Genomic DNA, 26,090 nt, shown 5'->3' on the forward strand with positions numbered 1-26,090 from the left:
CATGAAAAGGAGAAACAGCCAGTCTCACAAAGGAAGGAATCGAACTGCTCTGCACAGGGACAGGGAATTGAGTAAAAATGATCTGGGTGTGATCCCTGAATTGTAGGAATTGTTTCTTAGGAGGATGACACTGAAAATGAAGCACAGATATATGCTGTGGGAACAAAAGTTTTAATGCCTTAAGTGCTGAAACATGCAAAACTTGAAATCTGAACTCTTTAAACAGAAGTTTAACTACTGCTGTAAGCAAGCAGTGGCATTACCTAACTGGAGAACAAGAAAGGTGGTTTCTGTGGGTTGGCACGACGATAAGGAGACGGGTGATAAATGTGGATAAGTATGTGTCTTGACTTCAAAAGCAGGCAAGACTATGATAATATGCAGGGTTTAAAATCAACTTTAAAGAGAATAATAAAAACTTTATAGACAGGGTGAAGTGGTGTGGAAGATCATTGGTCACATATAAAATGAGGCATGGGTTTGTGAGAGGAAGATTGTACTGAGCTAACCATTGTTTCTAGATGAAAGCATGCATCTATTTGGACTCTTGTAATACTTCACAAATCACCATAGCAGTCATTTTCTTTGTGAAGAAAATTAGAATTGGCAAAAGACATGTAAAGAGTATAAGGAACTGGCTGTAGCAGAAGCTAGTAACATTGCAAAGACTGGTGGGAGAAGCAAATAGATGTCTTCTGCTTGTGGCGTGGCAAAAAAAGTAGGAATGCGTGTGTCAAAGTTCTTTTTAAGACAAGCCCTAATGGCATAATCAGTTTGGAAGTAGATAAATATAACACATGAAGGATCCAATGACCCTGAGGACAGCGATAATGAAAATGAGTTGGTATTATGTAGAAGAGCTGTGCATTTGAAGGCAAATGACAAGAATTTCTGGAAAATGTAAAGCTTGGTGAAAGGAGAGGTGTTGGGGAGTCCTTGTGACTCAGCACTGTGGTGTCAACCAGTACAGAATAATCGTGGGGAGAGGAGAAGGTGATACCAGTATTTGCTGGGGAAAGTATTCCTGGCAGAGAGGGAAGGACAAAGGCATGGGTAATTTGTCCTTGTGTGCTGTGGCCTATGCTGGTTGGCATTGTTCAGGAAGGATGAACTTAGGTAGGACTAAATAGAGAGGTTGAAAGAAAACCTTGACTGACACTCTCTTCACTCTCTGTGGTGAGATAACAAGGAGGCTGTGGCTTATTCCAGCTGGTAAACAGAAACTGATGGGATCTATGAGTTCTGTGCATTAAAAACATCAGAAAATTAAACACGGAGTGAGAAAAAACGTTAAAGTGGAAGATAGTGTTGACATAAGATATAGAAGGTGTAAGTGTGCCATTAATTAAAGTGTAGGCTGGAAGTCAGGAATGATTTTGAATGGGTTAAGCGGTACCGGTGATGGGAAAAGCAACAGTAGGGTTACTGACCCCAAAGGGCCCTTCCAGTCTTATGATCCTCACAGCTCATAACTTCATTATAATGTGAATTACTGCTTTGACAACTACTTGCTATAGACAAATTCTATATTAAAGTAAAATTTTGATGTAGCATCTTGCTTAGTTATACATTTTAATAATACAAAAACCCTACATGTGAGGGAACTTGCTCATACGCAATTGTTACCTAAGGCTGTTTATTCTAGTTAATGATTTTGATTCTAATGGCTTATAGCCTGATGGAATTTCAGTTTAATCTTTATGGAGGCCCAAATGCAAGCAAACAACATGGGCTTCAGGAGAACAGTCTTGGGTATAATCCTTGTTATTAGCAAGACCTGGTTGTGGTTCAGTTCTTTGTGTACATGCTGTGTCAAAATGAAAGTATTGGCAGGGGAATGCTAATGTGTTCGGGAGATACAGCTCCTTCAGATACTGTAAATCAAATGGGGAGCAGCCATTTGGTTCCTTCTCCCAGATGGAGTTAAAATCACATGCTTGCTCTGGTATCAGTCTCTAGGCTGACTTTTATAAAACACATTCTATCTTTACAAACTTAACTTAAAAAAAACCCAAACAGTCCCAAACAATCCTTTTCAGCTTCCTCGTAGGGGAATATTGTAAGTGACCTATTTCCAAAGACTCTAAGCAAAAAAACCAAACCAAAACAAAAAAAACCCCAAACACAAAAATGTTGGTGTCAATCTAACTGTCCTATTGCTGCATGTTGTGTGTGTCCTTTAGGGACCAGTGTTGTCTGAGAAGTTTGTGAGTGCTAAGAGTAAAGTCAGGATGCCAAAGAATTAGTCTGCAAACAGTGTCCTGTTAGATCTCCTGTTGCTGCCCTGGGAATCTGATTCAGTTACACCATAACTCATATCCTGAACAGTTCTTGTAGTCTTTCTTAATGCTCATAGTCAGCTTATTTCTATCTCCTAGATATTAATCTTTTCTCTGGTTTGTGAACTCAAGCACGTAACTATTTAAGTAACACAATATTTTCATTACAAATATTTTTCAAACTAGACCAGTACTGCTTCATTATTTGGTGCAGGAAAAAACAGGTGCTCCTTTTCCTGGGAGCTTATCATTTGCTACAGTATGGTGGGATCTTTTTGCTTTAAAAGAAATAAATGACTGAAACCACTGCCAATGTGGTGTTGCTTTATTTCTGAGTTTCTCTTTTGGTGAATGTGCTAGACATCTGAAGTTGAACAATGATATTTCTTAGTACCAGTTTTTAGCTTTAGTTTTGCCTTGTGCTCAGTCCTGCTTGACAAGTAGCCATGTTCCAGTTGGTTGATTGCTTGCATTCCTGTAACTTAAATCGAAACTACCAGAAAATATACCAACGCTGTGTTTAGGTGGCGATCACTTCTGGTGGTGTTAGTCAGCAGCTTTTCTTTCAGGGTGCCTCTCGTTTAAACTAAAATCTGAACAGGGAGTGTAGAAACCCGAGTCATTCAGGAGACTATACAGATGACTTCAGTGCTTTTATTGACTGGGGACAGAAGCGCACGCCAGCCAAAGGAAAAGCATACAAGTCGTTTTATTCTATCTGTAATTCATGCTTTTTCTACTTGTCTTCTAGCAGCTGTTACCTGTTACCTTGCCGTCACCAGGCCGTGTGATTTAACCTAATAACTCTGACAAGATTCTAGTCATATAAGTGGCCTTTATCTGTACGTACAATGTCGGAGCAGCAAGTTGCATATACTTTGTATGTTAGAAGAAATTACTGTGTAAGGAGATGTGTCTTATTTTCAAAATGAAAAAAAAAACCCTAATAAACACATTTGTCCACTAATCTGGTTTCTGAATTAGGTGTGTGGTGTTTTTTTTTTTTTAGTTTTTGCTCTTTGGTTTTTTTGGTTTGTTTTTTCTTTTGCACTGAAGCTTTTCTTATAAAGTAGTTGAACTATTGGCTTGTCAACAAAATCAGTTTACCAACTCACACTGGCTCCTAGCAGACTTAATATGTTATCAGTGTGTCTCTTTTCCTGCCTTCTGGTGCAAGGATATGGCTTTCATTGTGTGTATTTCCTTAGTCTTTGACAGCTGGGGTCATATATGAGTTGAAGTCTGTTTTGTGTAAAATTAAGTAACGTGGGTTTTGTTCCCTTACTCAATTAAGGAATCTCCACTAACTTAAAATAATATATTTCAGTACCTTACAGAACTTGAAAGAAGGGTAATTTATGCCACTGAAAGGTAGAAGCCTGCTTTATTCTCTGCCCAGTAGTATTTATCTTCTATATCTAAAAAGTCTGAATGATTTGACGGAGTTTGTTTTTTTTTTTTCCTAATGAGGCACAGATTCAGGAGTAGGGATGCTGTCTCTTCTGGTCATAAAACAGTTAAAAGTTCAGGAGAAATACGTAACTTGCAGGGTGCTCCTTAAAGCAAAGTGACCGAAGCACAATCTGACAGAATACGTCTTCTGAGAGAGAGTCACACACACAGTAACTCACTTCAGTACGTTGTACGGAAGCTGCTTTTTTACTAATAAAATAAAATAAAGGCTGCAACTGAATACTGGGGAGACGAGGCAGCTTGTATTACTGTTTAGTTCACCTCTTCATTGGGGAACCAGGTCGCCTGACAGAGTTGTCTGTGTTGCCAGTGTCAGGAGGATTAACCTCTCATAATCTCTGTGATTTGAATAAGAGATTTTGTTCCTGTCCTCACTGCTCAGTTCAAAGCAGCTGCTGAGCAGAAACTTCAGTGAACCTTCAGCAATGTGTCTGTGTTGGTCAGCCAAAAAAGGAGGAAATAGATGTTAGAGGAGTTCTCCTAGCTGTGCTTCTTAGGAACTGTTTTTAGTGTTTGGATGGTACGTGTATATAGGTGGAGCTGTTCTACGGAGTCAGGAAAGTTGGCTGCATCCTCAGTTTCCTTTTTGTTTAAAAGGTGTTCTGTTTCTCCATCACCACGCTCTGCTTCCCCACCTCCCTTGGAAAGCAAACTTTGGGCAAAGGTATCATCTCTTGGTTTCTAAGCACAACATAACAAAACTTCAGTGTGTGTTTGTTTTCCCACTTGTCAAGAAAAATGTAACTGATACAGACCGGTCAGTCAGAGGTGATGCTCTCCTGTCTGTGCTAGGTCAGGCCAAAGCTAGCAGGGATTACTTAGTCAACTAACGTTTGTGTATCTACCCTTGAGGAATGAGTAATAAGGGACTGAGCTCTGCTTATAGCCCCACAAAATCTGAAGAAGGATTTTCTTCTGTGTATCGTGGTTGTGGGGAGGGTATTTTAGTATATTAAAAAACCCAGACAGACTGTATTTGCTGTGTCAAACAGGTGGCAAAGCATCTTGCTTCTCTTTGAGTGATAGTCCATTTCTTCTCAATGCAGAGTGATACCGGTTTGCTTGTGTTGTCTGCCTTCTTTAAAACATTAATACTGCTCCGAAGTGACAGCAAAGATGTATAGCAAAGAGGCTAAATTGTGAAGTGGGGTCTCTGAAGCATGTGTTCCCCCTTGCTATTGAAGAAGTACAAAACTGGAATTCATCTGAAATTGCCTGTTGGTGCCCTCAAATCTTGGTTAGTTCGGGGATGAAGGACACTTGGTGGTAGAACAGACTGTGTGAAACTCTCCTTCCCAAAATGTCACCTCTTGGTCCTAAGCCTAGAAGCTGGGGGCATATTAATGTATAGAGTAAGTGCTGCTGTATCATCATGTCATGCTCTGTCATAGGAATCGTCTAGGTGTTTTATATGGACAAAGTACCAGGCTAAATGGGCTTGTTCTGCAGCCCTTCTTATTGTCATGTGACTTCTCTTTGTGCAAACTCCTGCTGAAGGTGTGCAAAGAGCCCCTCGGTCTGCATGGGGGAAGACATCTGGTTTGGGACCCAAGTGCCAGGTATCATTGATGTCAAAGTGGCTCTTAGGGAATTCCAGCATTGACAGCAGTGGGGCTGTCAGACTTACTCAAACAACTGATGTTTTGGGAGCAGCGAATTACGAATCTTACTGGCTTTGCCATGGTGCTGGTGGGGAGAGAGGCAGTAACCACAAGGCAAACATCTGTGAGGTGGCAAAAAGTTCTCTGTGAAGTATCATTTGTGAATACTCTTGTGTGGCTTGGTTGCAGTTCTCAGTGGAGATACAGGGCAGGAGAACTGACACTTAAGAGTCTGTCTTTGGTGAAGAAAACCATCTGAAGATAGCTTGAGTGCTCCACTGGTTTGTCTTAGAACCTGGGCCTTTGATTTTGAGTAGCAAATGGATGTTGAGCTGACAGCTAGGAGTGAAGTTAAATTTCAGGTAGATGTTAACATGTCTGTGGGAAGGTGATAAAGCAGCAAAGCACAATTCTAAATAAGTGTCTGAGTATGCTGGCTCTCACCTGACTGGAATGAACTTGTCAGTTTGCCTTGACATTGTGATTATCGTCAGGTAAGTTGAAAAGGTCTGTAATGAAGTAAGGGGCTCTGTGGAGAGCAGCACGCAGACTTGGTTTATCTCTGAGGCACCTTGTATTCCAGCACAGGCTGTGGGGCTCTTGAGAATTGGGGCTGTAATACTTTCTGCCCAGGCTTTAAGGATGGTAATGAGATGTGTTGCTAGAAGAGGAATTTTTGTTTGGGCACTGGGAGGCTGTCATTCCAGCAAGTCACAAAGTGAGCAGAAGAGAAGTTAGGATTCCTAACTTGTTCTAGTTACCTGAAAAGTGACTTAAGCTCAATGCGTTTATCTGCTTTGTGTTGGCTGGGGAAGCATGCCGAGACTGCCTGTCTGCCAGCTGAACTGTGGGACCATGCAGGTAGGAGAGACGGGGATAGATAGCCCCGTAGCCCAGAAGAGCATCTGCAGTGATGTGTCTTAGCTGACATTGGGAATTCCAGTGTGACACGTTCCATGCCTCTCCTCAAATTGCCACCTCCTCTATCCTGTATACAAGCTTCTTGGTAGTAGAAGATTCTGCACTTCTTCTGCTTCCAAGTATATTTCATGTGAAACTATAAAATATATTATGGGCTGTTGGCACTCTGAATTCACTTAGCAGTGCTAATCTGTTTCAGAAGTTTGTAAAGTTCAAGTCTTGCATGTTCCTACTTTCTTTACTGCTTCCCAGCATCTGTTTCCAGCTTTTTTGGCTATATGGTTCATGAATATTCTTTTTCTTTTCCCAAACAGAAGAAACAATGTTGTCAAGCTTATTTCAGCTGCTGCCTGTCTGAAATCAGCTGAATGCTTCCTACTGCCTTTCAAGAACCTTTTTCTGTGATCAGCTGCAAGTAAAGTTCTTGCAGCTTCCTTACTGCAAAGCAGAAGTTTCACTAAGTGCTAATGCTTAATGTAATAATGATTTGAGCTGTGGTTTACAAAATAATTTGTCAATGTTTTAAGCATTTTATTGGTAAGATCCCTTGAGGCTTTTTGGATAAAATGATCTGCATGTTTTAAAATGCTGGAATCCTTTTGCAGTACCTAATTGTCATGGTATATTGATTGTATTTTGCCAGTGTAGATCCTGTTCTGTGCTAGCTTTTTAGTAAAATCACCATATCCAGTTACAAGTTCAGAGATGAGAGGAGCTCTGAGCTTTGGGACCTGGTGTTTCGTGAGTCTCTTCCCTCCCTTCCTCTCTGTGAACCTATCCTGTCCTAGTTGCTCTGCTTCAAGTTTTATTTTCAAACCAACAAATAGCAGCATGACCTTGTTGCCTGGTACTATTTTACAGAGAAGTTCTGGTGTAATGATCTGGGAAGAGCAATCTGATGTCTACTCTAACTTCAGGAGAGGAATCAGTTGCAGACCTCATTAGTTTTCATCTTGCATTTTGTTTCCTGTCACAGTTGCTTTCTACAAGTTGCACACATAGTTTCAGTTCCATTTTTCCTGTCCGATGTTCTCCTAGTAAGATGCTTTGTTTTCAGTTTGTGTTTCTTTGAGATACAGGTTAGATTTTTCTATCCAAAACTCTGTTCACAACTGCAATCCTGATGGCCTATATTCTGCAGCACTATTTATTATTTTTTTCATTGCTGTAGCATTCTCTTCACCTGTGAATTTCTGTTGCTGAAATAGTTCAAAGAATATTTCTGGTAGGCAAGTTCTTGAGCTAAGCAACAAGCAAGAATGCATATGAAACTCTTCAGGAGGCTGAAAACCTGTGTGATGTTAAGTCAGTGTGTCAAATCAGATTGGGTAACAGATTAACCTGTAAACGAGACCCATATGTCTCTCTAACTGCCTGAATCTATTTTGTCATTGAAAGTGCTTAGAAGCGTACTTACATTAACTGCCTACTACATTAAACCATCATAGAAAGTAAATTGAATTGTTACCCCTTCTGTTGCATAAAATACCTTTTAGAGAAGTAGGGCCTTTTAAGAAAAGGCTCCTTTTGCTGATGACGGCTGAGTTTTATTTTAAAAAAACCCAAACAATTAAACAACCTTTGCCAAAGGGCCTGCAAAGTTGGTTCTCTGCTCCAGGTGTATCATCAGAATGTGGTTTTGACTGGAGTGTTGGCAATTGCCAGAAGGTGTTTCCCATGATTTCTTTAGTTTGTCCCTATTATCTAGTAACTTTGTTAAGGATGGGAGAAGCGAACACTATGAAGCTTTGATGCAAGCTGAGCTGTGCTGTATACACTTACCAAGTTTTATGCAAAAGTTGAGCTGAAAAGTGACAGTATCTGCAGGAGGTGAGTGAAATTACTTAGTTCACTAAGGTGATCAGACTGAAGGATTAAGCAAAATAGTCAGATATATCCTTCATTTGATAAGTGGTTCAGCACAGTATATTAACTGTGGATTTAAAATCATAGAGTCTTTGGGTTTGAAGGGACATTTTAAGGTCATCTAGTCCAATCTTCCTGCCATGAGCAGGGACATCCCCAGCTAGAGCAGGTTGCCCAGAATCCCGTCCAACCTGACCTGAAATGTGTCCAGGGATGGGGCATCTACCACCACTCTGGGCAACTTGTGCCAGAGTTTCACCACCCTCATCATAAAAAATTTCTTCCTTATATCTAGTTGAAATCCACCCTCTTTTAGTTTAAAACCATTACCCCTTGTTCTGTCGCTACAGGCCCTGCTAAAAAGCCTGTCCTCATCTTTCCTATAAGCACCCTTTAAGTACTGGCAGGCTGCAATAAGGTCTCTCCAGAGCCTTCTCTTCTCCAGGCTGAACCAACCCCAACTCTCTCAGCCTGTCCTCATAGCAGAGCTGTTCCATCCCTCTGATCATTGCTGTGGCCTCCTCTGGACCCACTCCAACAGGTCCATGTCTCTCCTGTGCTGAGGGCTCCAGAGCTGGATGCAGGACTCCAGGTGGGGTCTCAGCAGAGTGGAGTAGAGGGGCAGAATCCCTTCCCTTGACCTGCTGGCCATGCTGCTTTGGATGCAGCCCAGGACACGCTTGGCCTTCTGGGCTGTGAGCGCCCATTGCCGGCTCATGTGCAGCTTTTCTTCCCCCAGTACCCCCAAGTCCTTCTGGGCAGGGCTGCTCTCCATCCCTTCATCCCCTAGCCTGGATTGATACTGGGGGTTGCCCCGACCCAGGGGCAGGACCCTGCACTTGGCCTTTTTGAACCTCATGAGGTTCGCACAGGTCTATTTCTCGAGCTTGTCCAGGTCCCTCTGGATGACATCCTGTCCCACAGGTGTGTCAACTGCATTACTCAGCTTGGTGTCATCTGCAAACTTGCTGAAGGTGCACTCGATCCCACTGTTTATGTCATTGATGAAGATACTAGAGAGTACTGGTCCCAGTACAGACCGCTGAGGGACACCACTTGTCACTGATCTCCATCTGGACATTGAGCCGTTGACTGCTACCCTCTGGATACGACTCATCCACCAAACAGTCCCTCCGTCAAATCCATGTATCTCCAATTTAGAGAGAGGGATGTTGTTGGGGTCTGTGTGAAAGCCCTTACAGAAGTCCAGATGGATGACATTGGTAGGTAGCTCTTCCCTTGTCCACTGATGTGGTCCCTCCATCATAGAAGGCCACTAGGTTGGTCAGGCAGGACTTGCCCTTGGTGAAGCCATGCTGGCTGTCTCAAATCACCTCCCTGTCCTTCATGTGCCTTAGCATAGCTTCTAGGAGGATCTGTTCCATGGTCTTCCCGGGCACAGAGGTGAGGCTGACAGGTCGGTAGTTCCTAGGGTCCTCCCTGGGACCTTTCGCACAGTTTTGTGTAGATTGGCGATTGTGTTGTCCTGCTGTCTCTCCCAAGTTCGTGTGAATGAAACAGTGGGAAATAGTCCAGATACCCTGCCATTGTGCTATATCACTCTGAGGCCCATGGGCTTATGATAGTGGTAGAAGTTTAGACAAGACAATGGTATCTAGCTTTTTAGGCTTTTTCTGAGTAGATTTCAGTACTTTGCTTGCCAAAGTTCAGCCCATACAGGTGGTGGGATGCTGAGCCTGGGACTGTGAAAATTCTGGCACGAAACGAATGTTGAGGTGAGGCTTAGTAAGCAGAACCAGGCAGCGGCTTCAGTGTCCCATGGGGACTGGAAACGTCTGTCAGGCCCAATGCATGGGGTGTCTGGGCTGTGGAGGGAACGGGGGGGTGCTGTCTACCTGCAGGTTGTGACACCTGTGTGTGTGCAAGCTGTGGATCTTAACTGACCAGAGAATTTACAGCTGAACAGGGGAGTATCTAGTGAGCTTTGGCAGTGTGGAGGGTTATCGGGATGTGTGCTTTACATAGCGCTTTCCTGAGTTTCCTATACGAAATGGTGCTGAAGTTAAATGGGGCTGGTATTGAGTGTGTCTCCTTTATATCACAGGAATCTGGAAAACCCTTCCAAGCAGTCCCACATGTCCCAGCTGCTATCAGTCACTGTCCAGTTGGCAGAAAGGGTGGAGTGGCTGGTAGAAAGCTGTTTGTTGAAAATCATATTGTAAATCAAATAAACTTAGTAGCTTTGTGTGTCTCTGGACAGGGCGATGAATCTGCAGACCATCTGAGCAGGAAGATGCTAATTCATGTGAATTAGGAGGGATTCTAATTCATTCTTAAGACATCTGGCAAAATGGAAATCCCTTGGGTAGATCAATTTGCTACCACCAGCAACAGGATAGAGTTTCTCTCTTTCCTCCCCTCCCCCCTTCCTGAGAAGAATCCAAGAGTGATAGTAGTTGCTTTTTAAATGTGGTTGGTTGCTGAAGAGAGTGTACCTTCCCGTTGTTTGATGTGGTTCCCAAGGCTTTCAGAAAGGCAAGTCAAGTTGTCCCGTGGGCATTTAGAGTGGTCAAATTGAAGAAAGCTCTTTGCTACATGAACAGGAACTGCATGTAAAAGTGTTTTGCCTTTTTTTTTTTTTCATTTTGATGCACTATGAAAAATTAATATACTCTTACTGTGTCTATTCCATTTATTCTGGATTACTTATTAAAGCAGATTGAGCTCTTGATTCAGTTGAGGTAAATTTAGTGGTAGTGATACATTGCTGTTGAAGCTCTCTGGATTCCTTTACAAACAGGTGATGAATTTTTGAAGCACTATTTCGGGTACTAAGTCAGAAAAAATCTGCCCTTAGATGCAACCTTTGGGTTGCACTGATGGAAGTCTGCACTATATTCCTGCTCCCTGCCAGTTATCGACCAAAGCGGCATTTTGCAGTGGCTCTTCTTCCTTCTGGCAGCAGGGCAGTTCCCTGGTCAGCCCAGCCTCCATTCTCATGAAGCAGCGAATGTTGTCCACCATTTACTATGAATGAGGTCTCAGCTTTTATGTCTGTTGGTACATGAAGGTACCTGCTGTGTTTCTCTCATGTCATGCTTGAAGTGAATACGCTGGGGCATAAAGTGCTTCTCTTCCCTGCTTGAGTGGAACAGTGTTTATATGTGAACCAGTGGTTTGTTTTTCCTGGCAGAAAAACAAAGTATGAAGTAATAAATGTGACTTAAGTCTCTTGTCGTGGCTCCCAAGGCTCAAGGGATCTCTCAGCTGCAATAACCGCCCCGGCTGATCAGGGCTCTGTTGTGAGGAGACGGAGCCCAAGCGGACCCTGCTGCAGGCTCTGCAATTACAGCAGGGGCTGTCGAGGCGCTGCTGAGTGCGGCGGGTCCCTGGGGCCTCTTCTGCAATTATCCTTCTCTGAGCTAGTTCAGGAAAATGTTTTCCTTCTGAACATAATTTAGCTCTGAATGTATAGAATGCAGTGGAGCCTTTCTTTTTAGACCTGTCTCAGGCTGGGAATACCAGCGTGGCTGTGGCACCTCGAATCTTTGTAACAGGCTCAGAAAACCATTAAACTGCTGTGTTATCCAGCTCTTTCTTAGAGTTACGAAGGGATGAGAAGAGTTTCATGGTACAGTCAGTACTGCTGTTCTGCTATGGCACATGCAATTGCATTTAATAGCATGCCTCTCATGCTGCTGGGCTTTTATAGGGATTATGTGAAACAAAACAGTGACTGAGTTAAAATTAAGGGTGAGGTCACTGCATGGCCTCTGCTTCCTCCAGCCTGTAGCACCTTTTGGGTTCAGGCAGTGGGAAAGACAAGGGTTCTTCAACCTCAGGTGGGAGGTGAGGTTGTGCAGGGGCTGTGCATGTAAAATGTTTGGATTTCCAGGGGAGGGAAAGGAACCTGTGCGTCAGGGTGGGATCCCCAGGGACAGAAGAGTCGTTGTTAGATGTGCCAGTCTTGTGCCACTTGCCAGCCGCTCACTGATTTTATAAACAGCTTTCAAGAATTAACTAGGAGGTGTTGACTCTCTGGCTCTGCAGTGAGGACATGTGCTACAGCTGCTGGTGCAGGGTTCAGACAGCAAAATTCTTACCAAGGCTCAGTTGTAGAAAATGTAACAGACCTGAAGGACTAGAGCAGTCCCTAGCCAGAGCTTCCCTCCCAGAAGGGATTTCCTCCCTTCTGTGTGCGTGCTGCAGGGTGCACAGCCCCTGAATTTGGCGTATTGACTTAGCAAAACACTCATACTACGCAAGATTGTGGTCTGTTGTTTTTGTTGCTTAAGCAACCTTTGCACCTAGTACTGCGTATCACTGTGCGCTGAAGTCTGAGCACCTGGAGGAGGTGAGGAAAGCACAGAGTGAAATGGAAACATGTATTGATTCCACTGTTCAGATGGGGACAGTTACTGTAGAAGTTAGAGTGCTCTCAAACACATTAATGTTGCATTCATGTTTCACAGGGAAATGGAAGCTATTTGTCAAATTGCTGATCATGAAAATGCATTTTGAATGTTCTGCTTTCAGTATTGCATTTCCTATTAAAAGCTCTAATTAAACTGTATCCTTTCATTCTTTTATTTTCTCCCACAGCCCATCCATGGCACTTTATGGCCTCTGTGTAAGGGTGTAGATTTTGTTGTAGTGTGGTGAGCGACCAGCTTGTAAGTCATGTGCTGGGTTTAGTTAGGATGTAATCTTTTGGCCATATGCTCAGGCACTCCCTGTGTCTGTGTCCCTCTCTTTTGCAAGCAAATGTTAAAGGTGATCTCAAATCTGCAGATGTTCAGAACACCCAGGCTCCCTTTGGCTGAATATGAGGGTGATCCCACTTAGGAGGTTTGAGCAATGTGTTGACTGAACCTCGCAATAATTGATCACACTGGAATTTAATTCTCTGGCTGGTGTATGTGGCACCTAGTCAGGAAAAAAATATCCTTCATCCTTATTGAAAAATAAGTGAATATCAAGAATTTCTCTGCAGAACTGAGTTTAAGTATACTCAGATATGTTCTGCTGTTGTTTTTCCCCCCTCCTCCAAAGGTTCTGAACCTTTTTTGCTATCTCTGGCTTCTATTTTCCTTTCCTAGTCTCTAGGACTCTGTCTGAATCTCCAGCCTTTTGTAACTGACAGCTGTAGAGCATCTGGAATCCTGCTGTGGTGGTGGTTTTTTGTTTTGTTGTGTGGTGGTGTTTTTTGGGTTTTGTTTCTTTTTTTTTTTTTACATTGCAGGCAAGACTTGAACTTAATTTTCTTCTTGTCTCTTTATTTAGAGTAACACCAAAATGGTGAGATTCCCAGAGAAAAATCTCTGGATGAATTGAATGCTTACATCAATTTTAACTGCTTTTGTATCTGTCTGTCTAATTTGCATCCAGTTATTTCAGTGCAGCCCATCTGTTTTTTAATAGCTCCTTCAACTGAGGTGCAAAAGCTGTGTCTCTGATATGGCCAAGTCTTTTTTTTTAGTGATTAAATGAACCTTCGTGTGCACAGTGAGAGCAGGTGCATCTCTGTGCATCTGTATCATGCACTGCTCGCATGTCGCTCTAGGTCTCGCTTTCCTTTCTAATTTCTGTTGTTTTCATTCCCTCCCTGGTGTCCTTCCCATCCAGTGTTGCAGTGGGGTAGGAGGATTACAGTTCAGCGTAGTCCAATGTTTGCCCTCTGAATAGCTGGACTTTCTGTACTGCCCAGTTTGCTGACAGAAGACATTTGGAACTGAAAGTAATTTAGCATTTCCAGATAGTTTAAAAATGTGTCTTCTCCAGAGCCCAGAAGTGCCTGTGGGATAAATGGGAGTGAGCCAGGAAATCTCTGATCTAGGCCTTTGACTGACTTTGTCTTCACATTTTTACTTTGTGGCAGCAGAGAAGCCCCTGTACCTGTAAAACTTGGTGTCACTGTGTGCACTAGAGGATGGTTTCCTTTTGTGATACTTTTATAGATTTTATTTTATAGAAAGTACTGTTTCACGTGGCTTCAGTGCAGCCTGCTGTCCTCCTGCCCCTGGAGTAGCAATGACTTTTCAGCCTTTGTTGCAACACTGTGAGTAATTAACTGTTAAAGCGTCAGGCTTCCTCAGGACTTGGTTACTCCTTTGTGTCCTTTCTTGAGCACTTGGCATAGAGGAGCTCTAACCAGACAGAACGAGCAGGTGTGGGTACAAAAGTTTCCCTAGGGAAGCTAACCCTATTGTGCCTTTCCAAAGCTGTGGTCCTTCGGCGGTGGCATGGTGCATGCCGTTCTGCGTGTTGCACCCGACCTGTGAATTCCCTGGGCTGATGAACAGGCTGGGTCTTGGCAGCGTCTAACGGCTCCTTCCAGCTCTGAACTCCCAGACACTCACCCTGTTGTATGGGGAACCCTGCAGTCTCACAGCCTGTCCTGATCCTGAGGTGTTGTGGGAGCTGCACCCGTGCAATGATTTCTATGTACCCTGAGGAAGTGCTTTCCAGTGGGCTGACCAAATAAAAACATGTCCAAGCAATTTTTCATGGGAACTTTTTGAACAGGCTGTGTAAACTTGCAGATGGAGCAAAAGAGTTACTGGTGAGATAAGAATCCCAGGTTTGTGATCCAGCTCTTATTTTATAAGCCCTGATAGTAAATCACACTAAAGGTGTGATTTATTACATGTGGGTTGTGTAGGGACGTGGGGTTCATTCCTGGTAGATGCTAAAGATACAAAACTCCATTTTTGTTATGTGGGTCCATAGCAGGCTTGTGATCTTCATTTAGCCTTGCTGCTGCCCCAGGATATTCCTGCTGCTGTGAGCCCAGGGACAGCTCTTGCTGAAGCCCCACATGGGCACTGTTTTCAGCAGGGTTTGCTGCCTTTCATCAAATGAACCTCTTAATATTTAGAGGTTGAAACCACAATGTACAGACAGCATCTGTCTCTTAGTTTGCGTATCGCTTGCTGCAGGGACAGCGTCTTATCTCTGTGTCTAGGAGCCATTGGCCCACTCTGGCTGCTTTTTTGACAAATAACACCAAATTTCCACACTAGGGTTGCCTCTGCTTCCCTGCTAATGGTAGTGGAGCTTGTTATGAGCGGAGAGAGACCAGCTGAAGCATCCTCTGCCCTCTTTCTCCTTTTTTCCTTCCCTCAAGCACGTGCACTTGTTTCTTTGTCTCCTGCCTCTTGCAAAGGAGTGGGGAGAGGGGAGGACCAGAGTTAAGGCGGTGTCTGCCCACTCCAGGGCATTATTTAATGAAATTCCTGCTTTTGTGTCATATCCAAAGGCACCTATGAAGTGGGTAGATTGCCCTGCCTGTTTCTCAGTGGTTAAACGGACTGATCTGGAGATTAAAAAGGAATCTGCATCTTCAGTCAGCAGGAACGCTGGCCCCCACCATTGTATGTTTTGCTTCCACCATTAGGTTTATCATCAGGAGTGCTTCAGGCCCTGAACCTGGGAGAAAATGATTTAGTTTATTTTGGGTCTGAAGGCTCATGGGCCTTGGCACTGTAGGCAGAAGCTACAGCTCTTCTAACTTCTGCTTGAGATGCCTCTGGCTTATACCTGCCACAGCATTTCTTTCATGCCAACACCTATGACTGTAAATGCTCTCAAAGGAGAATTTCTCAAATAGCAAAGGTGTTCTCCAGCATCACACTCCATTGCAGCTCTGTGCAAGTAACTGTGTAAGGGCAGTTAGTTTTATTTTTCCATTTTATTATTTTTACTTTTTAATGTTCTTTTCTAGAACATTTCTTTTGGAAGTTAGACTCTCTGTGCTTTTAGTAAGTATTGGGTGCTCTGTTTTCTGGAGGAAACTTCACCACACCAGTTTTTAAATATTTTTGCTCTCAGGTGTATCTTGCTTCCTAGCTTGTTAAATACGTTTTCTTCTTAGTGTTAGTTTTCCACTGGGAAAACTAGCTGGAGCCTAGAGATGTCTTCTCTTTGTGCTTGCACTCAGCAGTACCAGTGATGATGTGAGCTTGCAGAATACAAATGTAAACAAAATTTCCCCTAGGTAGACACGGACCTTCTCCATCCAGTGAGATAAGAACCAGATTCTAACCATTGTTTTTTGATAAATACTGTCATGGAATCAAATTAACAGAGTAGAGCTCAGAAAAGTGACATTTGAGTTTAGGCTGCTGCTTTTTTGGCGTAGCGGGTTAATTTGATTTACAGATGTCATACTGTAGAGCCACTATTCAGGCTTGATTGTTTTCAAGTTGTGGTTGAAAGTCAGCTCTGCACTGTTAAGGAAAAGTTCTTTTTTTTAAAGAAATGTATATTTCTTCTAGAGTGTCTGTAACTTTAAGTGACATGGTATGAAATGACATCTTACTAAGCAGCTGTAACTTCTGGTTGCAAAAGACTGGTTTTGAAATTGCCTCGCATCAGCCATATCACATTGCTTCCCAAACATTAATCTTATGATTATTTTTAAATGTATTGATTTAGAGAGGTGAGATGGGATACAGAAGAGTTTTTTCCTCCAGATCTGTTAAACTGTTAAATGAGTGTGGATTGCCAGCTACCAGGCCCGTGCTGGGGAGTGTTGTCCTGTTAAGGTGATGCCCTGTGATGATTTGACTCAAATGAAACTGCAGCGGGACAAAATCACTAACAGCTTCTTTGTTTTTCTTTTCCTTTTTTCCCTTTACAGTAAAAAAAGCTAAACTCCAAGGACCACCAGGTAAGCCATGCTCTACTGCTTGTTTGCAGCACTGGTGATACCTGCTCTGTCACTCCTGCTCATGCTGCTCCCTCTAGTTCTCATCCACCTTCTCTCTTCTCCTCCATGTAGTCCTGAGTAACAAAAGCTACCCTGAGCGTCCAGGCAGCCTGAGTTAGTAGAAGGCTTGAGGATGTGACCTGGTGTCACAGTGCTGAGAAACCTCTACCTGCTCACCTGACTTCAACAGGTGATGGGTGAGGAAAGACGTTCCTTTACTGTTGCCAGTTCCCACCCCACCCTGCCCTTTCCTCTCATCCTTCCTCTGTTCCTGTTAAAAACTGGATCTGAAAATGTCTGCTGAGCAGAACTGGTGTGTGCCTGTGTGGATTCAGTGCCTCCTCAATCCTGGCTGGGATTGCTGGATGGTACCGCAGAAGTGATTAATTCTTTTATGTGGCAGTTCATAATGGCTGTGCTTGGGATTGAAATCCCGTCTGCCAGGTTTTGTGTTTGCATAATGAAATAAAAATAGACAGCTGGTGACACCCCGAATTTACAGTCTAGGCAACTATTACTTAGCAGGTAAATATGTTTATTGAATGAAATTTGATGTACTGTTTACAAAAGAATAAGCAGTTTGCTTCCAGAATGGCACCTATGCAGGTGTTTAGATCCGAAGGAATTGCACAGCTGTATTCATGATTTAATTGTTCAGTTTTATCCTCTTGGTATAGCTGTCCTAAGGTTAGAGCTGAGAGCTTCCCAGATCTCCTTGTCCATACTCTGTGTCAGGTCAAGAACTGTGTGTGCACCAACCTTGAATTCCCAGGAAAGGAAATGAGTGCCTGCACTGTAAGGGACATAGTTTGTACTTTATCCTTTCTCTAATCAAGAAGCCTCCTCATGGCTGCAAAATATTCGTCCTGTAGTCTACATTCAATTTACCTGAAGTGTGTGGTTTCCCTGATAAGCCCAGTGATCCAGGAGTATGGAAGTGGTATAGCTAGGTAGGAGTGACTCCCACTTCTTCCTGAGCTTCTGGATCACATAGTTTCCCTTTCCTGCTTTTCTAACAGGGTATATGAAGCTAGATACTGGATATGGTACAGTAGCCCACAGCAACAATGCATGTGAATCTTGGCAGTATTGAAATGGGCTGTGATCTACCTTTATGCTGGGAACAGATGCAGCAGAACACTGAAGTATTAAAACTCTACACTGCTACTTAACATCTGTCTTGTTCCAGGCTTAATGAAATTGCTAGACAGGTCTGAGGTGGTAACTCGCCTTAAAAGGGAGTTTGTTCATTCTCAGATGGTGATATTTAAACTTCGTATGTGTCTGTGCTCAGCTGCTTTTCGTTTTATTGGCAAAGAGGGAGGTGCAACTAGGAAAAAAAGTTGGTCTAGGCTTTTTTTTCGTATTTAAAAAAAAGAAAAAAGGCAAACCCAAAACATCTAAACAAAGCCTGTCTTGTCAAAATATGAGTGTAATCTGGTTCTTCTAGGTCGGTTGGTTTAAGCAAAATAGGTCAGTTTTAGCACACCCAGCACAACTCACTGTATTTTCCTTCTGCCCCTGGGTGGTCTATAAAGTTCTTTGTGAACTCATGGGTGGAAAACTGGGTTGGTACTAGGAGAGCAGTTGGGTCAGAAGGGAAGAAATGATATGATCAGCCCAACTCCTCCTTGCTTGTATGTTATGTCAGTTTGTTATTAGCTCTGCATGGTCTGCATGTTGGGCTTTATCCTTTGGACCGTCTCATTCTTCCTCTCATCTGCATTTCAGTAAGCAGTGTCTTGCACACAAAGTGTCTATGTTCTTCAGGATTTTACACTCTTTCTTTGTCCTTGACTTACTGCAAGTGCTTAGTTGCCTGTTTTCTGTCTGTACATGAATTTCTAAAAACCTGTGACTGAAAATTTGATGGCAGGTGAAAAGCATCTTGAACGTTTGACTCCTTAACCCAGTGATGTCTTCCCATATGGGCTTTTGGTTTGGGTCCCCCTGGGCTGCAGTGTATGGACTGAAAACCTTGAAATGTTATGCTTACATGATCAAAGAGCATATTGAAGCACATAACTTTTTGCCTCTCATTCCACAGATAAATTCAATACGTATGTTACCCTGAAAGTGCAAAATGTGAAGAGCACGACGGTAGCTGTGCGAGGTGACCAACCCTGCTGGGAGCAGGACTTCATGTTGTAAGTATGGTGTTGTGCAGCCATGGGGTGCTTGCGGGTGAGCCCTTTCACAGTGCTGATGTTTATGTGGAGTTGTATGAATTGGAGTACTTAAGTAGGTAAAATGCGCAAGCCTGGTGACAAGCTAAACCATTTGCTTTTCTGTTGTATGCACTTACTTGTGCTGAAGGAAATGTGTGTTGGAAGATTGTCTCTGCTGGTGCCACGGACTTGCTGGAGTAGCCTCTGTCCTTTAATAGCATCAGATTGCCTGGATTCCTATGCTTAGACCTGTGTGTCAGGGCCGCAGCGAGGGCCGGCTGCTCCTGCAGGGACAGGGAGCGAGAAGCAGAGTGTGGTAGGATGGCTGGTAGGGCAGGGTCCTCACCAGCCACAGCCCAGTCCCACAGTACGTGAGCAGTGCAAGTGGGGCAGGCCTGAGGATTAGACCAGTGTCTGCCAAGAGGTGAGGTCATCAGACAAGTTCGTAGTAATGAGGCAAGTCCTAGGTCAAGCTGGGAGTGCATGTTAGCAAGTGAGGCTCTGGGCTGTGTCTGGTAACAACAATCATGGTCAGACACAGTCCAATTGCCGGTCAGGTCCATCGTGACGAGGCAAGTCTGAGGTTGAGCTGGGAAGACAGTCTGTGGATTTGGTCTGGATTGATGTGGTGCATGGGCACAGCTGCAGCTAAGCTGGAGACAAGCACATCTACAACATAGCTTAGGCAAGGACTGAAGGCCCATAGCTGAGTTTAAATAGAGCTCCTGGGCCATACCCCTGGAAGAGGCTGTGGGTGGAGGCCACTGGTGAGGCTGGCCAGGGCAATTAAGGGCTGTTGGTAGTGCACTCAAGGGCCTCAACATGCCTGATCCTGGTTAGCTGAGTGCAGGATCTGTGTCTTGGTGTTTTGTGCCATTGCCCTGGTGCCTGTAAATGTGTTTTCCAGCTCCCCTGCTGCAGCTTTGGGGGCTGCCAGTCCCTGCCATGAGCAGCAGAACCAGTTGGCACCTCTGATTTGCTCTGGTCCTCATGGTCCTGACACATAGCCAGGTATCTTTTAGGATGGTGTGGGGTTTTTTTTTTGCTGATGGATGAATGGCTCATTGATATATTGCATCTGCTTCTGTATCCATAGCTTTGTAAGACAAAGTAAACTAACTAAATCCTGGACTCCAGGTGCTTTTCCCTGAACTTGGCATGGACTGCTGTTGTGTGGGGAATGTTGTTGTGTTCATCTGGTGGAGTCAAAGCTAGTGCTGCTGTTTTTGAGTGGGTCTGAGGTGTTTACACAGTATTTCTAGCAAGAGACCCACATGGGATTTTGTGAGTATGTTTACCAGTCCAGCAGCAGTTGGTTCTCCTCTGCTGCAAGTGGGAAACTTTTGCCTCTGGTTGAGGAGTTCACCTGGGTCAGTAGCGTTGCCATCATAGCTGTGCTCCCATCCCCCCTTTTTTGTGGTACTCTGCTTTTGGAGCAGCACATGAGGTGTGTGCTTCTGCATGGAGAGGCTGGAGCCTATCCTTTGTCATCTGGTGAAACACGTGTGCTCCTGAGCATCACCATCTTCTGGACTCTGCAGTTCCTGGTCAGACAGAGGCTGTGGCTATCACTGACATAAACCATGCAGGACTGGGGTAAGATTGGGGCAGGGAATTGCACCTGTCTGCCAAATCACATGCCCATACCCAAACTTCTAACTCATTCTTCCTGTGATTTGTGTTCAACCCATGGACAGGAACTAGCTTTAAATGTGGCCAGCTACAAAGGAGGCTACTCATCAGTGATTTAAGAATGGCACTTGTTTGTATTGGATGATGGCTTTCATGGTTGCTCCTCCTCCTTTCCCTCAAGCAGCTCCTGGAACTGCTCTCAGATACCAGCTGGGAGCTTAGGTAGCCTGCTGTGTAAGGTCACTGTACTGCTCTGTAATTAGTTGCTAGGGGACATGAAAGCAGAATATTAGCTGACCTACCTTACTGTTATTGTCCCTGCTTTAGCCAGGCAACAGCACAGTTTTTCTGATGTTTCTTTATAACAAAAATATTACACGTGGCAGGGAATGTGTTTTGCATGATCCTGTGTACATTAAGTTGTCCCAGGAGAAATAGCACTGATATTCCAATACTGCTATTCACTGGTTTGCTCTTTTTCTTTCTGGAGTTGGAAAAGGCTTCTGAACACAGTAGTTTCTCCCTGAGGGAAGGATGCTTTTACTGTCTGTGTTTACTTTTTTTATGAAGCATAGAAGAAGGAGAGACTACAAACAAGAAAATGCTTTCTATCTGTGTGTGTTGTTTTTGCTTCCAAACTCCGTGTGAGACATAACACTTCAGAATTTGGGACTTGGGGGATGTTTGAGATTTGCTTATTTACCAGACCAGTAAAGCGCTTTAATGTCTTTTTTGGGGACATCTTCTAATTTTGAAGCACCTTTAAAAGGACTGCATATTTGCAGCAAGCACCTCTTGATTGAAAGTGCAAACCGTTGTTTAGAACATGATGATTAAATGGATGTTGAAGTTGTTAGAAATGTCTTTCATTTAAATTCAATGTGTATGTGGAGGAGGAGAGACATCAAACTCCAGTCTCACCTCTTTTGTTCTTTGAAGCCATTCTGCATCTAACCAGAAGGTGGAGAAAGGGAGACATGAAGGCAATCAAAGCCACTGTACTGAAAATATTTTTTTTATTATTCTTATCTGGTGACCTGTCCTGTGGAGTTCTGTACGGAAGCCCATTCGGTGTCTTATGATCAATGTCTTGCTCTGTCAATGTATGTTGAAGCAAAGAATGTGGTTTTCCAGAGTGCCTGGAAATAAAATACTTCTTCCTTCCCTTCCTCTTCTGGCCTCACACTAGTCCAGCCAGCAGAAAACCAGCTGTTTCTGCTGTTAGTGCAAGTTTGTGCAATCAGACAAATATCATCTTCCAAGAGGGCAGAGCAGTGATGGTGCAGGTGGCTAGTTATTAGCTTGGCTGTATTCAGTAGCCATATCCAAACAGAGGGAGCTGGAGACTCAATTTCAAGATGCTAGCAGTAAACTCATAATAAGCCTGTGTAATAGCTTGATTTTGAACTATGTAGACTGAGTCACCCAAGTACTGGACACTTCTGACCTTAATTTCTCTGTCTTTAAACAAGAACAGAAGCACTTGCATTTAAAATAGATATTAATGTGTTTTGCTGTAGCTGTAGGGTTTGTCTTGAACCTTGTAGGTGCAATATTCTCTTTTAAAGTTATAAGAAGTCTCTGGGGCAAAGCTCAAATAGATGCTTGAACTGCTTTGCGGCAGTTCTTTTTTTTTTTGGCTGTGATGGCAGTCTGTAGAAATTAGCAACTGATGTGCTTTTAAATTCCCTTGATAAACTTAATGTTGGATACACTTGGACAGGAGGACAGCAGGCAGCAGCACTCTGTGTACAAGTTACGTACTTTTGTGGATTAGCGGTTGCACTAGGGGCAAGTCCCAAGCTCAGAGAAGTAGGAACAATAGCTTTTCTTCATGATAAGTGTGAGACAGTTCAATAGTGTATCAACAGACCACTCAGGGTTCTTCTCTACTTTGTTGTTTTTACCAGCATTCAGGCTGTGCGTGCGTTAGGCTGTTCTTAAGTAGGCATGTTATAAAGCAGCATGGAAGAGGGAAGCATAAATACTATGAAGCATTGGGAAGAAGTGAATTTTAGGTGCACCCTTTCCTCACTGAGAGTGAGGGTGTTCATGAAAACCCGCAGATAAGTATTTCCAAGAACTTGGCACTCAGTAGTCATGTGGCTGCATTTCCGCTTGCTGCCAGTGATTCACATGGCCTTGTAGTGTCACGCAGGGGAAGAAGCTAGTGCTGGAGCAGAAGCGGTGCAACGCGGGCGTGAGCAATAGGTAGTGCTGCTGATGCAGCTATGCTGGGCTTGGGACTGTTACTTTTGGCATGTGGCAGCTCCGCTTACAGACAGGTATTGACATGTTTGGACCTGCCAGAGTACGCTTATGTTACTGTGCTGCCAAGGAAAAGGAGACACACACTTTGTTAGAAATGGGGTGCCTGATGACAAAGAACAGCGCACCTCTAGGTTTTGGCCCAAGAAAAACTTCCTCCTCCTGTGTACATAGCTTCAAAGACAACTTTCCAACTGGCAGTCCATGCATAATATAGTTCAGGGTTTTAGTTTGCAATCTTTGTGTAGTTAGCATTAAACTGTGTGAAATCAGTCATTAGAAACTAGTGTTCCCTGTGGGTATAAGCCACCTTGACCACATGCTTCCAGGAGCGTTCTGTAGCTTGACGCAACTCTGTGGAAAGAGTTCATTGGTATAATCATGGTGGTAATGCAGAACCTAAAACAGAATAGATTCTATTCTGCTTTTTTCTCACCTGTGCTATCTTTTCTTGCAGTGAGATCAGTCGGCTGGACCTGGGCCTAATTGTTGAAGTATGGAACAAAGGACTGATCTGGGACACTCTGGTTGGGACTGTGTGGATTGCTCTGAAGGCCATTCACCAATCTGATGAGGTTAAGCTGACACAGAAGCTTTATTTTGGTAGTACCGATGTTGATAATTAACATGTTACAAACCTGGCCTGGTGCAGCCTTCTGCAAAAGTTCCACTTGCAAAGTCAGGAGGGCTGGGTGAGGGGAGAGAGCTGTTTTGTTGTTTTTGTTTTTCAAGGAGGCTGCCAACAGTGAGACCAAAACTGAGCTTACATAGGGGTCTTCGGTCTCATTTCACTCACATAAACTCAAAAAACAGGGCTTAATCTGTTAAGGAACATGTAGAATTGACAAGTGTCTGAAGTTTTAAGGACTGACTGTTTAGTCCAGTGCTCCAATTTTTATGAGTTCCTTCTAAAGACAGAGGGTGCCCTCATAATATACAAGCTGGCCTTTGAGGTAGACCCAGAGCATGTCTATGTCATCTTAAAGTTTCTGGTTGCAATGTTAGAGGGTGTCTAGTAGTTCTAATATGAATTGAAAAAACTAGGAACTGGGATGTGCTAATGTCTGTAACTGCCCTAATTACTGAATTTGGCAGTTCTTGTAGCTTAAGCAGGACATACTTGGTTTTTTGCCTCAAATTTCAGGGCATTTATTTAAAAGATTATTGAATTTGAGCAGGAAGAGCGAGCGAGCTTATATTTTCCATAAAACAAAAAGAATGGGGATGGCCAGCAGTGTGGCCATGAAGTCTAGCTGATGCTCAGTTCCTCTGGCTGTCCAGGTACTCCTTGGTGCATGCCTTTTGAGGGCTTACTTTTGCAGTTCTACTTAGAAGGCAGTAGTTCTGCTAGGAGGTGTTTGCTGCTTGTCTTGGTAAAAGCCTTTGAGATTTGGAAGAACAGCTGCCAGCATGTGCTGAATAGATGTCATTTGATGTTAAAATTGGGTACCAGGCCATGATAATACTGTTAGGCTCTTCCTGGAGTCTTTTACCTTAGCAAATGTGTGAGAGTCGCTGAATAAGGACCTGCCAGACTTGAAACTTCACCTGTGGCTTGTGATTCACAGGAGGGTCCTGGGGAGTGGTCTACGCTGGAGGCAGAAGTTGTAATGAAACATGATGAAATCTGTGGAACCAAAAACCCAACTCCTCATAAAATTTTGCTGGACACAAGATTTGAATTACCTTTTGGTGAGTGCATTTCAGTAGTTTACCCAGTGTGCTGATGGAAAGAAAGTGTTGGGGAGCAACTTGAGTTTTATAATGAAGTTGTGCTCATTCTCAGTTCAGTTCAAACAGCTCAGTGCAGATCAAATTGCTGGTGTTCTTTTCTTATTTGGCTTCTTTTTAACAAGATCAGAATAAATAGGGAAGATTTGAAGGTCTCCGAGTGCTGGAATATTTAGACTAGCAGCAGTTTAAGAAACTGTTAATGCTATTTCAGGATTGTGCAGTCAGACATTTTGTTCCTGAGCAGGGATCATTAATTTCTTTGTATCTAGACAAATTTGGCTCTAGAAGAGGTCAAGTGCGTTGTTAGAGCTGTTCTGTGGTAGGTGCACTTAAACCCTGGTAGAATCATGCAGTTCAGTTAGTGAAACATTAATGCTCAGTACTCCTGAACATTATCATTAGCAGAGTATATAAATAACTTGGTGTTATAAGAACTGCCTTTCTGGCAATTACTTGGGGTTGAAAAGTACAGAATGTGGAAAAGTAGCTAATGGGAGCAAACCAATCTCAAGTAAAGTTGTGTGTGTGTGGGGTTTAGTTTTATTTTACTTTAAAAACAAAACAAATAAACCCCAGAAGTAAGGCCTTAGCCAGAATGCATCCAAGGCTTACATAGCTTCTCTTTACAGCTCTTAGCTGACTTTTGGGACCATGAACAGCAATGATGTTTTTGGGGTTCCTGCTATTTTTTTTCTGCATTGGGCATTGAAGTGTTTCAAAGTTGTGTGTCATTGCAAGGCTCATCTCTCCCCTTCTGCCTGTTGCTTTTTTTTTGCTGCCAAGCCCCTGGCAATATGAGCATTGTATCATGCTCTAAGCACTGGTGGAGCATTTGTGCACCCACTGGCATTTGGCCAGCAACTGTCAGGATTGGCCATCTGTTGTGGAAAAAAAGTTAGGTCATCTATCAGTCTCATATTTCCCTTCCTGTGCAAGGGAGGATGCAGGCTTTGGCCCTGCAGCACGAAAGTAGGTATAATTTATATCTTGCGCTCTGGGAGCTAAGCTGGGTGTACTGTTTTGAGTGCATATACTGTTTTGAGTCTGGATGGTGCAATTCGGGGTGAGCGCAGTGTTTTATCGATGTAATAGGCAATGCTTTTTAATGACAGTTCAGTGTGTAAAGGGGAAGAGGTATCTGACATCTCAGCTCTCTTGACAACTAAGCTGTCTTAACGTTGGTCTGGAGCCATCCCTCTTCCTCCTGAAAATGTCCTGGTGATTCACTGCTGTCACCCTGTCAGTGGGAAGTTTATTACTTAAATTACTTGTTATGTAAGAAGAGGAACAACTCACTTGATTTCCTTGTGAGATGAAACATTGGTTCATTGGGGCAATGTTTAGGCTTTTGGGAGAGAGAGAACACAGCAAACGTATCTGAAGGCAAGGCTTGTAGTTGCTACCTTTGCATCTAAATTCATTCTGACATAGTGCTTCACTGTCTCTGCTTTAAAACAAAATGAAGTTCTATGTATTC

At 43.4% G+C, this 26,090-nt stretch overlaps 1 protein-coding gene across 1 annotated transcript in view; it reads left to right on the plus strand.

Annotated features, from left to right (window-relative positions):
• Positions 1-26,090, plus strand: part of LOC309415350 (protein unc-13 homolog B-like) — a gene marked incomplete at both ends in the record, with an annotated part of 220,582 nt that overhangs the window by 13,384 nt on the left and 181,108 nt on the right. The window contains 4 exons of the mRNA XM_082012849.1: positions 16,743-16,772; positions 18,859-18,958; positions 23,337-23,454; positions 24,448-24,571. Of these exons, the coding sequence (XP_081868975.1) occupies positions 16,743-16,772; positions 18,859-18,958; positions 23,337-23,454; positions 24,448-24,571 (372 nt within the window). The remainder of the gene's footprint in view (positions 1-16,742; positions 16,773-18,858; positions 18,959-23,336; positions 23,455-24,447; positions 24,572-26,090) is intronic.

The sequence above is a fragment of the Phaethon aethereus genome (genome assembly GCF_964289735.1).
Source record: "Phaethon aethereus genome assembly, chromosome: Z".
Classification (NCBI taxonomy): Eukaryota; Metazoa; Chordata; class Aves; order Phaethontiformes; family Phaethontidae; genus Phaethon; species Phaethon aethereus.